The 16,093-nt window shown below is 36.3% G+C and overlaps 1 protein-coding gene across 1 annotated transcript in view; it reads right to left on the bottom strand.

The window, feature by feature from the left end:
• Positions 1-832: 832 nt before the first annotated feature.
• Positions 833-16,093, bottom strand: part of LOC109040976 (glypican-6) — a 97,401-nt gene continuing 82,140 nt past the window's right edge. Inside the window, exons 2-9 of the mRNA XM_019057126.2 lie at positions 11,767-11,925; positions 10,877-11,111; positions 10,070-10,226; positions 9,353-9,518; positions 8,716-8,846; positions 7,593-7,996; positions 7,077-7,243; positions 833-6,430 (exon numbers count right to left, since the gene is read on the bottom strand). Of these exons, the coding sequence (XP_018912671.2) occupies positions 6,030-6,430; positions 7,077-7,243; positions 7,593-7,996; positions 8,716-8,846; positions 9,353-9,518; positions 10,070-10,226; positions 10,877-11,111; positions 11,767-11,925 (1,820 nt within the window). The 3' untranslated portion in view covers positions 833-6,029. The remainder of the gene's footprint in view (positions 6,431-7,076; positions 7,244-7,592; positions 7,997-8,715; positions 8,847-9,352; positions 9,519-10,069; positions 10,227-10,876; positions 11,112-11,766; positions 11,926-16,093) is intronic.

Here is a 16,093-nt window from a genome sequence, read left to right as displayed (position 1 = left end):
TTCAGATTTTAATTGCGAGCAATTAGCATACTCCTTTGATGAAATGTTATGGTTTCCAGGGGTAGTGGCTTGTGCTTTACTTGCAAAATGTATAAAATTGATTTTGTTTTTATTTTAAAAAAAAATCTCCTAGTAGTTTTTAAACATCTTTTTAACAGAAACTTTCATCAATTTTTGATAAATTTGCAATTGTAATTTATTAGCAAGCTTTCCCACAATGGCTAATTTTTTGTCTTTTTGAGATCCTTTTGATTCTGCTTCTGCAATTGAGAGAAAAGCAGAATGAAATACTATTTGATTGCAAAATTGTTATTAAAATGACAGTATGAGGAGATAAGTAATGACGGAATGAACACAAAATTCCATTTCATAATACATGATTTATTTGAAATTTCTTTGACAAGTTAAAATAAAAGTATCATTAAAATAATTATTTCACAAAAATAATTAAGAAGAAAAAGTCTGATTGATTTAAGCAGGAAAACTTAGAAACAAGCTTCACTTGAGATATTATTCAACTACAGCACAATTACATACAGAATTTACAACAAGAATTAAGGCGTTCCTATGGAGAGAAGGAGAAAAATTTGAGAGAGGCAAACTTAAAAGCGAAAGGCTAAGACAACCAGGAAGAGAGTACTATAAAGAAAAACTGGTATAACCACACAGAGCACAAAAGACATTTAAACGTAGGGTCAAAACACAAGAGTAAAATAGGGTGAATTTGCATTGAAATTAATTCTTTCATTTTTTTCTCTGGTTACCAATATTTAATTCAAGCTCACTATTGATTAGTGGATCTTTCAGGCTTTATTTATTAGGGAGCATGTAATTCTTTGATTGGTAAAAAAAAAAAAAAAAATTGAAATGGCAGAAGCAACATTCTTAAACTAGCTAATTTTGGACTCCTTAGATGTCACCTAGATAAGGTAAATAAAGGTCACTTTATCAGAATCATTCCAGATTTATAATGTCCAACTGTGAGAGAAAAAACAAAAGCAATAAAAAAATAAAATAAAAACCTAGCATCCTAGAAGGCAACCTTTTCATCACCGGATTATTTGAACTCTGCTTGAATTAACCTTCACCTTAAGATCTGAAAACAGATCAATGCTTCAGATATCAAGATGCTGATTGTGACCAACACTTAAGTCACACAATTCCTTACAGTATAAGATATTTTTCAAACCTATGTTGATCATCAAAATGTAAATGAGAATTCTCTCTACTTTTAACACTTCTATGGCTAAGGAACAATACGCCTTATCTGCAAACTGACAACTTTACATCAGGAAGAAAAGACTTCGCTATCTTTGTTGTAAAAGGTTAGGTTTACAATTTTTTTTAATAAATTACAGGGTCATTACAGGAATCCTGTGCAGAATTGGGAAAAACAAAGAACAACAGCTTGCATATTTTCTACTGTGGAATGCGGCGATGTCGCCAACTCATTTTTGCAGAAATTGTCCAATAGGCGATATTATTCCTTAGCCATTGAGTTGCCATTTTTAACACAGAAGATACAGAAATAGATTATTGAAAATCAAGATTCGATAAATTGTCCTCTATGCAACATCATCAATCAACGAACAGGTACAAGTATTCTTTCATAATAACATTAAGTTAAAATGGAAAACTAGCTACAGGAGGGAATAGTATTGATAAAACATAACAAGGCTTGAACTGATTTGACAGTGACAGGCCAAGGACGGTACGAAAGAAGTTCCTCAACATGCTAACTGTAATGTCTGTCTGAGCACCTCCACTCCTCAAAAACTCTTCTAAGCTAAAACAGAGAGCACCAGACTCATGCTTTGGCAGATAATGTATGCTATTTTATTGTGGAGTTAAGGAGGAGTATGAGAAGGCTCAAATTTTGATGACACGCCAGTCAACATGTAGAAAGAAATTTGTAAACTTTCAGCTTTATGATTCTTGAGTAATGGGTCACATCAGAAACACAAGCGTTTTGAATCACTCTATTCCTCTCATAAAATTCACATGAAAATAAAAGCTGACGTGTGGTTGAACATGGAGTTCAAACTCAAAAACTGGTAAGTGAATTACACAACTTTTTCTTCTGTAAGTTAGGACATTGATAAGAATATCTATGCTTAAAAAGGCTTAAAACCACTTCTTCCACAAATGAGACTTGCACCAAAAGCAAGAATAGAGTACCGGATTAAAAATTGGTAGTTCTGACGAGAGAAAAAGAATTACACATGAATCATGAAAGTCAAAGACATGAATAAATGCAAAAATAATATTTAAAATAAGCAGTCAAACCTACAATTATCACAGACAAATCATTTTTGAGTCAAAATAGAAAAAAAGTCAATAAATTAATTAATAAACAATAAGTGCTTAAATAAAGAAAGAATATAGGACATTGTTCTATAGCCAATCCTTAGGACTGATAAATTCATGAATAAATTAACGGAGAAATTAAAAAGTTGTACGATTGAAACTCAAAATTTCCGATGATAAGAAAAATAGAAATAATATACTAAAAAGTAGTAATTAAAACTTTCTATCGTCATGTGTGTGTTTGTATAAGTATGAGTGTATGTGTTAAGAGAATGTGTGTGTATATGTTAAAGTTGGTATGCGTAAGTAAGTGATCCTAGAGGAATCAGTAGTTTGTTAATTATTATTATTACAAAATCAGTCACCACGTATGTACAGAGCCAAATCGCTTACAATTATTCACATAAATTATAACAATTACCGATTTTTATTTGTTACTAAACACGGAGGAAGATCAAGAGCAGCAAACATAAAAAAGTCAGACATTTTTTTCAAAAATGCTGATATTGCTGAATATTGCTTGCATCTGTGTAATCTAGTTACTGTCCCCTCTCCCACACAACAATAGCCTACGAGGCATTAGAATACTTGTCAATAAACAGACGTTAATTCTTCTTCCTCAAATGAAGGTTGGAAGCACGAACTTCAGTTTGACGAGGTGCCAGCATCAAGATTTTCTCCATAGATTTTTTGCGTTCATTCAGAAGAATTACAATCATTATGATGAGTGTAACAGTATTTTACAAATATACAACTCTCTTAGCTAACTGACTGCAAGACACAAACTTGCTTACTATCCATCCAAACAGTTATTAAAAATACCTGTGTTTTTAGTTTCACGAGAGGAAGCGCTGACACGAAACAAAAAACAGAGAAAGAAAAAGTGGTTTCGGTGGAAAAAAATACTTATGGCAAAAATACCACACAAAATCACGGGCCGCACATACGGTTTGTTATAGTCAGTAATCAATCTTGCTGACCTCAAACTAGCCTAAATTAAAACAAAATATTAGCCACCTTAAAAGGACAGTACACATCTATGTACGAGAAAATCCAACTATTCGATACTGGCAGGCGTCATCAGCTGGACTTATTGATTCACAAGAATCAAATGAACGTAGCACACATTCCTCGATTATTTACATTATGCACAAAATGATATTGAACAGAAAAATAGATACAAAAAGGTTTAACACTAAACAAATATCACAATTTTGTTATTTTGCTTTTATACACATTCAATTCAAAACACAATATTTACAAAACTTTACTCATTAAGCGGTAACTTTTCAATACAGCTTAATGAGCAACCAAAACAACCTTCTTCATTTCTATACAACAATTTGTTCATGACTACAATGATTGGAAGAGATGATTTTTCAGCTTTTGAAAATGACAGTGATCCTTGCTACATGAAAACCTTTCAAGTCTCATTCAAATAAAAGCTTCTCTGACAGGACGAAGATAACGAAAAAAAAGGGTGTAGTATCCGATATAAAGTCCCCATAAATATCAAGCAAAAAATTATTGAAACTCAACAAATGATTAAAAGAGAAAATGATAAATTTTCGTAAAAATTACACACGTAATTTTCGTAACATTTTTACGATAATGAAACTTCAGTGGATCTATTCTGCTTGTTAACTTCAGTTTTAAAATCAATGGGAATGCATTATATTTCATTCAGTGTCAAACACTTTAATTTATGACATAATTACATCCCCAAGAAGGGAGAAAGAAAAGGGACCAAAAGTTAGAGCTTAACTTGGTAGCAAGTTTAAAAATTTATACATTTTGTTAAAAATGAGGAGGTTGATGATAAAACCTGTAATTTCAAAAAACAATAGTTTTAAAAGACTGCAGAAATATTTAATAACAAAATAATACGGCCAAATTTTCTTCACAGCAAAATCACTGCAGTGCAAACTTGCCATCCGACTTTAAAGCATCCCAACATAGTAATAGGCATAATCGGCATACCAAGTTGTTTGGTCTCTTCCCCAAAACTAAACTTTGACTCATCCTATTGAAGCAGCTTACTTTGGACTTGACTTAAAAAGTTATCCTTGCAGTCACTGACTTTAATTTTTTTTAAAAAAAAAAAATAAATAAAAAAAGAAAATAACGATAAAATAAACAACGATAAATTGACACAAAATTTGACTTTCTGATTGAACATTCACCTCAAGGTGAAGTCACCATTCCTCCGACACTTTCCAGCAAGGAAAACTTGATATTTTACCAAGGTATGCTTCTTTTTGCCTTGTGAATTCATTTAATTTACTGCTCAAACATTCAGTTCCTTCAGTCTTGTAACGCTTTTAAAACACTTAATGAGCAAAGCATGTTGTTTTATGGATAGGAATATTTTTGTTCAATAATAAGTAGAGTATTTTATTACTAAAATACGATTAAAGTGAATGATAACAATTCAAAGGAACGATGACAATGGCTGAGGAGGAGCAGGATATGACCACAGAAATTACTCAGAATGTTGTTGAATGTTGAAGAGAATTACAACTACATTGATTTTACAGCCAGGAATTTGCTGAGAGAACGAATTGTAGAGACTGGGTTATTTTAATTTTGTGATAATCCCAGAGCGAAAATTGGAAACAGCAATGGAAAGACAACAAACGGAGGGAATGAACTGGACGAATCAAATTGATATTCCTGACTGAAGTAAGAAATTCAAGTTATATGTTCGTGAAACAAACCTGAACATCAGGCATATACCTCTAGCAAATCCTGCTGAAATATTCTTTTGTCTGCATGAAAAGCTTGAGATTTCATGATGAGTGTGGTACGATAACCTGATCTCCTCCTCTTCTAAAGGATGTTCTTAAAATTTTATGCATACAATGTAAAAGTCTGTGATCTGACAGCTTCTGTGCAGCACATGGCAAAAAATGGCGGCAGTATTGACTAGAAAGTCTAGATTATGTGAGTACCGACGGACAGCCTTGCACACTACTTAGTGCAGTTGAAAATAAGTATCAGTCAAAAACTACAGTGATCAAACTGAAAACTCTATCCTAGGCATTTAGATGTACTCGAGAAAATTGATTGCTCAGTTTTAAGGCAAATACATTATGAAATACTTCATACCCAGCATTCATGAAAATTCAGGCTGGAGTCTGATGAGAAAAGAGACTCTTTGCGATTAACTCATTTCGAATGCAAAACATTGGTAACAGGGAAATTGTGCAGAAAATGTACTGAAAGACAAATGTAATAAAATTTAACTGTGAGAAATTTTCAAAAATGTCTGGATGTATTTTTTAGGTATAAATCCCACGTAAGAATTTACTTAATTTTGTAAGAGAGCGCATCTTGAGATCAGGTACAATATGGCAAAAAAGTTTAAGCAGATGGATCAGTGCTCTCAAGAAATTTAATTAAAGTCAGGTTTCCATGAATAACGATCAAGTGATGCTCAGGGATTGGAAAGAAACAGACTGATCGCTTTTGAAGTTTTTCCTTGGATCCTAAATTTTGTTTGATTAACGGACATGTCCAGCTGGGAGTCATTGTGATTAAAATGAACAGAACAGCAGTGCTCACATAAAATAGACTTTCGAAGAAGCTGATGCAATAATTCATAAATTCTTGTGGCGCAGACTTAACAATAAATTAGGAACTTTTCACAAAAGCTGAGAAATGGCTATTTCCAGAAACAAGAAATTAAAACCGACTAACACGAGATTTGAAAATGACTAAGCTTACAACAACTGAACCCATTCCGTGAATGAATTTCCAATCCAGACAACAACTACAGGTAACAAGTAAGAGGCGAGCGCCCTATTCAGTGTCAGTTTCTCTGTTATTGTGGCTTTGCCTGATGACGAGATATTGTACTTGACCTTGCTTTCATCGAACAAGGGTTTTACATCGTTGTCCTCATGATTAGGAGGTGGAGCTAATGTTGAAACTTCATCGATGCTACCTATCCTCTTCTTGAGATCGTTTTCATTTCCATCGAACTCTGGTACATCCGGCATGGGTTTCATTCCGGAGCCTTTACCATCCTCGTCATCTGGAAGAGGGTTCGGAGCACCGACTTCCATGTCTGGGTTGTCTGGATCAAATCCACCAGATCCACTTCCTGAGCTGAACGTGTCCTCTGAAAAACACAGAATCACATTAGTAATTCAGAAATAAATTATACTCCATTCAAGAGAATTTCGTAACTGAAAAGTAAATCTATTACAATAAAACAAAGATACCTAAAATAATTGCTACAGCAATTAAATTGTAGAATGCTTTGTTTTCCTTAAGTAGGGACAAAATAATACTAAATCTCTTCGATACAGACAACAGAGACGAGTTATACATAATAAGTTGACCATTCAGTGCTTACTGTATTATAGAAATAAATATATCAGGCATTGGTTTGTTAAAATTTTCGCATAAAGTTTATTTACTGTACAGCACTAAAATAGTTTTTTTTTGACCACTGAACATTGACAGAGGCTGAACATTACAAAACCTGAAACATCTTCTTCTTAGGAGGACCATCTTCAATTTATCTTCAGTTTTCTGAATTTCTCAGGTTTGTGGGTAATAAATATATCAAAACAAATAACATTTCCAAAGGAACAAAAATCGTCAGACTGCCACTGGCTGCAAAAAGGGGCTCTTCATCCGGAGGACAGAGGCAACCTTCCTTTTCTTACCAAAAATAATTAATCTTGTTTCTATCCCCCACCCCTGGAAAGGATGAACTTAATAAGATCTCAAAGACGTTTCTGTAGATTCATTTAACTTACCGATATCGAACCATTCAACTTCAGAGCCTTTGCAAGCACTCTTCAACTGACTAGTGATAGTTTTTAGAGAGTAGAGTTGTTCATTTATGAGAGGGTTGGGCACATGTGTAACTTCCAGGTTATCATGTTGATTAGAAATTCCATTTCCTACTGTTTCTTTTGTGTACCTGCAAAAAATCAATAAAAAAATTATTCAACTGATGGATGAGGAGATTTCATTTCCGGTTGAACTATCACCTTGAATTTCCTGTAATTTTTTTAATGTGCGTTCCATACTTACCTTCTATTATACTAAGTCCCAAACAAACTATCTACAAAATTTTCACCAATACAATAACAACAGAATTCTGGAAGAACAAGATAATTTCAGTGTGGAGCAGCAGTTTACCCATCCCATAGTTGTTTTAATTTATCAGAAAAATAGTCTACTTAACACAAAGAATGATAGATAACCAGCGCAACCAACCCATTTTAAGAACCTCTATGACAAAGAAGCTTTTGCTGATAAATGCATACCTGGCTTTATCTGTTCCATTCCAACAGCTACTCTCCGCTTTCGGTGAGGCAGAGAAGTCTTCGTCGCTACAAATACTATACGGGAGTTGCGACCAAAAATCTCTGGTAGCGTTGACTTTGTTCTGGATGTCTCTGATTATACTTTTCAGTTCCGACTCCTGCTCTTCCTCTTTATCACCGTGGATCGACAGCGTTGGATCCCCAGCTTGACTATCCCTATTTCGGTTGCTCTTCCTGTTTCCACTCGAGCGTTTCCGTCCTGAGTTAGGGTTGTAGCTTTGATCACTATAACCATTCGGAGAGTCTAGAACTACTTCTTCATCATCTTCTTTGTGGGATACTTCATGGTCTAAGACTGCGTCTCTCCGCCTACGTATGGAGGGTCGGCCACATTGGGAGAAAATCTGAAACAATACAATTATTGACATTAGCAAAATTCAGAGACTGTCTGACAGCATAAAATTAACATGCACAGGTTATTCAATATTACTATTCAAAAAGGGCTCATAGTCTTCTGAGGATTAAAATTCTTGATATGTTTTCTTTGATTTTGTTGGGTTCCTATTGGAAACAAATAAATTCAGGATTTAGCAATAAAACGATTCAGTTGGTCAAATTTTAGAATTTTTAACCAGTTATAGTAAGATGCCAACATTGTCTGAATATTTCCTATATTCCATACATTATATTCTTCATGAATTCTGCCCACTGGATCAAATTTCATATATTTTCTCAGTGATTCAAATTTTTTAGAATTTGGTTACAATTATATAATTTTGATATCAAAAAAGGTCATCAAATATCGAAGAATATTCCTTATTTTTTCACTGGAAATGACATTTGAATCTTGAACCTCGTCGAAACTTTCAAAGATATATACTCATGATTTTAGTAAAATTTCAAATAAAATTACCTGGCACAGTGTAGAAATATTATGAAGGAAGAATAAAGAGTAAGGTACTCAGGATTAAAAGTAGGATTTACAAAGGCTAAGATTCAAAGTGTAGAGACAGGTGTTGAGGGTTTAACATGCCTGGAGATACTTGATTCAAACCAATTGGATGAAAAAATACAAAACAGAAATTTCTTGGAAAGACAAGGAAATTAAATACAAATAAGGTACCTTTTCCGAAACTTGAGTTCCGCTTTCTTGAAAATTCATAACAGCTTCAGATATTTTTACATAAAACGGCTTCACTACGGCTTCAAGATCGTAAGGTTCACTCAGTTTAACCACCAGTAAATTCATACTCCCTGAAATTGAAAAATAATATGAAATAATGTGGAGTCTGATAAAAAAAAAATTCAAAATAATTCAAGACAATAAGAACTTGAGACAAAACCTTCTACTCGTACAAGGTTTTGCTAAAATAAACTATGATAATACAAAAACAATAAATTGCTTTTTTGGGGGGTTTAATTTTTTTTTCTTATAGCGCGGTTGGAAATGAGGCTCTAATATCTTAAAACGTCTCAGTTTTTAAAATTTCCTTTTTTAGCAGCCTTTCTCCAGGTTAAGATTTTACTTCCCGATGTCCAATAGAGACATAAAAAGTTTTGCTTCGACCAGGGGTTAAGTTTACCAGGAGGAGGTGAAATCAGGCTTAGTTTTCTATGATATCCCTTAAACTTTTTGAAGGTAAAAAAGTAATTGTCTTGCATCGCAAAATTAACATTGAACATCCTTACGAAAGATTGATTTAGCTTAAGGCTTGCCTCCCTACAAAATGTCTCCTTCAAAATAAAACCCAAAATCTTACCGGCAAACTGGCCCCAATCATAGTCCAGAGCTGCATGATTAGCAAGACATCCCTTCATCACATTGACACAATAATTATTACACGGCTTGAGATCTGGATAACCCTGACAAAGTGAGCATCTTTGCATTTTGGCTACCACTTTGTAACATTCACCGGTTGGATTCAGCTGCAAAATATCAAAGTAAAACATACCGTTAGACAAAATAATAACTAAAGCAATACCTGTTGAGGTTCCTCATGGACATTGCGAGAAGAGCATTAAATAGACTGATTTCCAAAAACAATTTATAGAGAAGCATTTAATTCTTACAACAGAATCTATGAATTTAAAAACAATAGGTGCAAATAAATATACAAACAGGTATACAATTTTAATTTTTTTTCTCTCTGTAATAAAATAGAACTATACTTAAGAGCTACTACGCATAGGAACTTCTTAAAAACTTTACTTCAATACATGGCTTGGCTTTCTCAGAGCAGGTACAGTGTTAGTTATTTAAGGTAAGTTTTCTCAGAAAAAAACAGTTGCAAGGAGTTCTATGAGATATGTTAGCATTTTGAATCTACTTCTCTTCCTCATCTTCACTCTTTTCTCGGAAAAATTACACCCCCTAGGATTATTGTTCTTAGTACTGGAATGCACTAACAGTTGTTATAGATTAACATTTTCAATACCAAAAACTAGAAACTACAACAAATGCGACAAACAGAACTTACATTCATCATATTGCTCGCTACTTCACTTGCAGCACTTAGCGACTGTGTCAAAGTCCTAAAAGCAATTAGTGATCTTCTAACTTGACTAATGAAAATAGTAGGTGCATCCTTGAATGGATGAAGCTCCGTCAGGTGTTCTGAAAGACATGCTTGGTGCCTGAAAAAAGAATAACAAAGATATAAATAAATATGGTCCACGTTTGGTCTCTCAGAACTATTCAATAAATAAAGTGCCATTAAAGATTTCTTGGCATTAATGTTAAAATCAGATTCGGAAACTTGTTAGATTTTTAGACACGAAGCAAACAAACAAAATTTAGACTTCCTCTTCACAGTTCCTGAATTTTTTATAAAATGCCGAAAATAAATAATTTCGCTTTGGAATCCAGTTCAATTTATATTAACGAAAGGGGTAAAAAATTACAGAGAGAGAAAGATGGATATTAATTGATTACAATCATTGGAGCAATTTCTCTCGATTATTCCGTAGATTTTTTGAAAAATTTTCTGACATTGCTGAGATTTGCCTTACTTATCAGATTTTTAAGGTTTATTGCAATTCTAACTTGCGTTTTTAAATATTTCATAACATTGTGATACAAATTTTCTTCTTTCATTGAAATGAATTGATTTTAAATTTAGAAAGTGTCGGTAAGGGTCTTAGCCCTAAACAGTCCTTTTTTAAAATGACTGGTGATGTGATCTAATCCTTGCAGATGGGCATCACTTTGGACAAGGAACTGGAATTAATTGTATATGAACTAAGGAAGTGCTTAAAATACAGTGACAGTGTTATAAGGGACTTACTTTTCATCGAACTTATACTGGACATTCATCACATAGAACATTTTTTCTCCAAGGATCTTGAAAAAATTCTCTAATGTGGCTGAAAGATTAACGCGACCGGTACTGAAGTACTTTTCAATCTCGTCATACAAGTCTAAAAAAATTCCCGAGTTTTGCTCATAAATTTGTCCATAAGTTTGTTTGAACATTGAGTCGAAGTCTCGTTTCGAAGTTGCCATCAACGTTTTGAATAAGTCTGCAAAAGAAAATAAAATCATTTAGCTTTTGGCGACATAAAATTAAACCTAAGCTTCGTAAATGTTTGGCATGATTGAATTGGCTATTACATACGGCATGCCAAATTTAACGAAGAACTGTCAAAATTACACTGAACTTGAATTACACAGAACTGTCATATGTTTCCGTTCCAAGGACGATTAGGAAAATCACTATCCTGAGGAAATTTGTAGATTCGATGTTGCGCTTCCTTTGAAACGAATCCAATCGTCAATCTAATTCTTCACCTAAATGCTTGCAAAATTTGGTTTAAGTTCCTCTAAATCTTCTATATTCTTTCAGACAAAATTATGTAGGTAAAGTTTCACAAAAATTTCAAGAGAGGCATTTCACACCAAAATCAAAAATTATTAGGAAGCTTTCAAAATAACTCATGAACATTTTAAGCTCTGAAGTAACAGATCCTCAGGGGGACCTCGCTGAATTTTGCAAAATTTAATTTTTAAAGATGTAGCCTATGATTTTATTACTGTCGTAGATGCAACTTTGCAAGGTTTGAACACTCTTCTCTTCAGCTAGAAATGTTAACAATACATTACAATATACTTGGAAAAAACTAAAGAAAAACGAAAAGAAGAGAGATTTCGAAAACAAAGTAGAATACAATATTTTACCATCTAGTTTCTTCGCCCGCGATTTCAACATAGAGCTTAGAGCAGAGAGTGATTCTTTGAGGAGTGTGTGGTAGTGCTTTCCAGAGTCATCACTAAATCTATCCTCCATCTCCTTCGTGCAGCAAGTCAGTCCTGGTGAACATATCCTTAAATTTGCACCTGAAACATGAATAAATTCGAAATTACCGCTACGGTCGTATTTAACTTCACTTTTCAAAACAAAATTAAAAAAAGGTATTACTACACAAGAATGCTAAATAAATTGTGCTCATCATTCCGTTGTCGATCATCATTCATTGCATTTCCGCATTTCCCATGACAGAGGGTAGAAGTGTTTTGTGAGTCAACTTTCGGTGAGAAAATCCCTTCCTTCCAGAATAGTTAATTCACCTTTGCCACGGGTGTATCCAGAGTGTTTACTAAAATTTCAGTTTAGAGTTTTCTGCTATTTTAAATAAAATTTCCTGATTTTTTGAGCGAATAAATTGACACTCGTTTGATTTTGCAACCCAACAAACTCGATCAATAGCATCACATGGTTCACTTTCGCATACGTGATTAACTACAAGTAGTTGAAAAATGTTTGGCTCACTCTGAATTTCCTATTCGTGGCCGATTTTCCTGATACTTGACTATTCTTTTCTACGGGCTAATTATTGAAATTGATAGACAAAGCCACATACAAAGAAGACAAACAGGATATAGAGGGATTCTATTGGTGAAAGCGGGTAATTCCAATGGACAAAGGACGTGCGTAATAGACTAAGTAACGGCAACCCACAAGTGACCCGATAGTTAGTCCATCATTCACTCCCTTAGTCTATAAAAACTATCCATTTCAACCAATAGGATCCCTCCATACTCCTAATGTCTTCTTTGTCTATCACTTTGTCTATCAATTTCTACGATGAGTCCGCTGATGGCATACAATTTCCCGATGGTTTCCGGTATTCAAGGGTGGTAGACACCCTGGAACCGTGTGTACCGTCCAAACTGCCATGCTAAGGAAGAACGCCGTATGAATATTCGAGAGTTGCCAAATTTCCTTCGATAAAATGGTTATTTTTAAAGAAAATTATGAATATTTTTCCATGAAATTTTCAGGAACTTTGGGGGAAATTGCGAACAAAATTATCAGAAAAACTGGAAAGAAAATCTTCTGAAGTTTACCAGGAAATTCGTGTTTTATCAAAGAAAATTTGGCAACGCCTGAAGGTTCATACGGCGTTCTTCCTTAGCACGGCAGCAAAGCAAAGGCACTCCTTCGGGAGATTTCCTCCTTGGTAGGCGTCCGGACATTCGGGAGTAATATAGTCATCGAGCGAGAGGAGTCATCACCCAGGTGCGGTAAATTTGATAGGATACCAGTTACGACCACCCCCCCCCCCTCCCCCCTCACCCGGGGGGCTCCCGGGATTTACGAGCGAGTCGGGACGCTGTTATGGGACCTGCTACAATGCTACATTCGGATCCGGGCGGTTGCTGACATAATTTGGGAGCTGTAAACGGGCGTTAAGTCTCTATTAGCGCTCCGCGAGCATTGTGAGCAGCGTGACGCCGAGGCGAGGCGAAGGCCCTGGTCATTAGCATTTCAATATCCACATCTCGCGCTCGGATCCGAATGTAGTCCAGGTGGGTCAACCAACGCAGCGCTTCGCGCCGGCCGGCCGCATCGCTGCCAGCGCCCAGGGCGCGCATTACCGCTACGGCTCCCAAGACCCGCCGCATCCGTTCCCGGTTACTGCCGTCCTGGGAAAAACGTCGTATCAACATTCGAATGTTGCCAAATTTCAACCCAGCACTGGGGAAAAAAACACATCGGATCTAGAGTCCAGACTCTTGAAAACATCGACAAGAAAAAGTACTCTTGATTCGATCAGAATCTAGCTTAAATCAAGAACCAAGCATCTTAATTTGAGCGGATTTCGATTTGATTCGAGAAAAAATCCGATTGAATCAAAAGTATTTTTCCTTGTCGATGTTTTCAAGAGTCTGGACTCTAGATCCAATGTGGTTTTTTTTTTTTTTTTTTTTTTTTTTTTCAGTGAGGAGATGATTATTCTCGAGGAAAGTAATGAGCACTTTCTCTTGAAATTTGCAAGTAATTCAATACTTATCGCGAATAAAATTCTCTGAAAAATTGGAGGAAAAATATTCACGGGTTCCCCGGAAGATACGAATTTTGTCAAAGATACTGTGGCAGTATTTGAAGGCTCATACGGCGCGTTTTTTTCTTGCATAGTAGGGTAGATGCCACCTAGTGACGCTATGACCGTCACAAGGTGGGTGGAGGAGAGCCATCTCATACAAAACTATTCCATAAGAAATGTCAAGGACTAGGAACCGTGAATGATCAGGGTCCCCACACATCCCTGAGCAACAAACCGTTGCGCTGTTTCAATTGTTGAGTGTTGGAACTTCGAATATAAATGCCAAAATGAGGGGGATAAAAAGAACATAAAATCCTCCTGGATCAAAAGCATCTGTAGATTCTGGGCCTAAGATTCTCGTCTCATCCATAAAAACACTTATTCGCATTGGAAAACTAATGGTACGTACATACTGAAGCAGACATCATACTTCCCAATTGCAATGGTCCATTCCATCAGCTAGCATTTGCTAAAGAATTCTTCATGCTGCGAGGGTATGGACACGAAAATATTCAGCGAAATTGTCGACCCACGGCTATGAGGACCGTTTTACGATTGCGACCGTATTGCGATGAGCTGGTCAGAATATATTACAGCCGCAACATCAAATCATTTCCTTTCGACGGCCCGCGAAAGACGATCCCGAAAACCTCCATCGATTTTTTCCTCTTTCGAGTCGATGCGCTGCGAGTGCAACAACTTGCGACTCGCATTCCTCGACTCGTCGGGGAATTATTAAATATCGCCGGAGTAAGATAATCCAATCAAGCTATGCATAAAAAAAACGCAGGCGCGACAAACCGAGGGGGCAGAAACTACTTCGCACGGCGTGGTCGGAAAATCGCCTTGAATCGCCGCTCAGAGGATAGAGTCAATTGAGAGGTCGGATAAAATTTGGAAACTTTAGACGCTTGTTACTCCGTTTTTACAAAACTTAGAGGTTCCAAAAGTTGTTCCGATGGTTTTCTCGTGAAATTTTCCGCAAGAAGCACCCCTTGAAATTTAAAATGTGACGAAATAAACAACAAAATTTGCAGTTTTAGTCAAACATTTCATGTCCGACCGTTCTCATTTACTCGATCTACTGTGCGCCGTCGCAGTCGATGGACTATGATAGGCGGCGAGGGGTAGAGGGGGGAAAGGGAGGGGACGAGGAGGGGGGATGCAATTTCTTCTGCAAGACTGCACATTCATGCAATGCTCCGCGATATTGGAAGAGGCGAGCCGGGCGCGTTCTCGCACTTCACAAGCGACGCAAATCCCGCTTGATAATTCGATGAATGGAGGAATAACAAGAAAGGAATGAGCGACAAGTGCTCTCATTGAGGAAAATAATGCCCGAGAGTGGATCTTAACTTTGGGCTGCACTTGCGCACGATAGGGGGAGGGGGAGGGGTTTCTCAGGGGCAGAACCATCGGTCCGTGCCGCGGAACTGGGGGGAGTCCAGCTGGGCTGTCCCTTTGGAGCTCTACTCGATCTCTTCAAAATAAATTAGTGATACGTGAAAGAACTGCGAGACATTTCTGTCACTATCCAATGAATGGCACCTTCATTTTTGTTCCGTAAAACTAGCTCAAAATTCCTCCTCATACTCTGGCTCCTGGATCGTCTCAATCTCCATATTTTTTCTGAGTAGGCTTCCCTAGACACCCCATCCGAACACCAACCCCCTCCCCCCTCCCAAGCTGGGGAATATTTGTTACCAGACGCAATTAACATTGTAACTACGAATTAAAAAGTAGGTTACACCTACAACAGCTATAACCATTCTTGGAGCAACGATTTTTGTTTTCTTCGACCAGCTTTCAAAAAGGATATAGGAAGTAAGATTTTCATAGGTGGGAAAATAATTTAGACAAACCTCTCCTTTTCCTTTTTCTAAATGCATCAGAAATTGGGAAAATATAGTCTACAGGGTAATTCTAAAGTTCTGCACCACCTGTATGACCCCTCCTTTTTCGGGATGACCCACTTTGCGTTTGGGGGCCCCCCAAAAGGCGTTTCCTTGGACTAAAGAGCACTCACAAAATTTAAAATTCCTCTCTCGATTCGTACATAACTTACAGCCGGCAAGTCTGCGACAGTCGAAGGACTTCTGGATCACCCTGCACAGTACACTGGAAAAAAAAACACATTGGATCTAGAGTCCAGACTCTTGAAAACATTGACAAGAAAA

The sequence above is a fragment of the Bemisia tabaci genome, chromosome 4 (assembly GCF_918797505.1).
Source record: "Bemisia tabaci chromosome 4, PGI_BMITA_v3".
In the NCBI taxonomy this organism is placed as follows: Eukaryota; Metazoa; Arthropoda; class Insecta; order Hemiptera; family Aleyrodidae; genus Bemisia; species Bemisia tabaci.
This window is presented reverse-complemented; position numbering and strand designations above follow the sequence as displayed.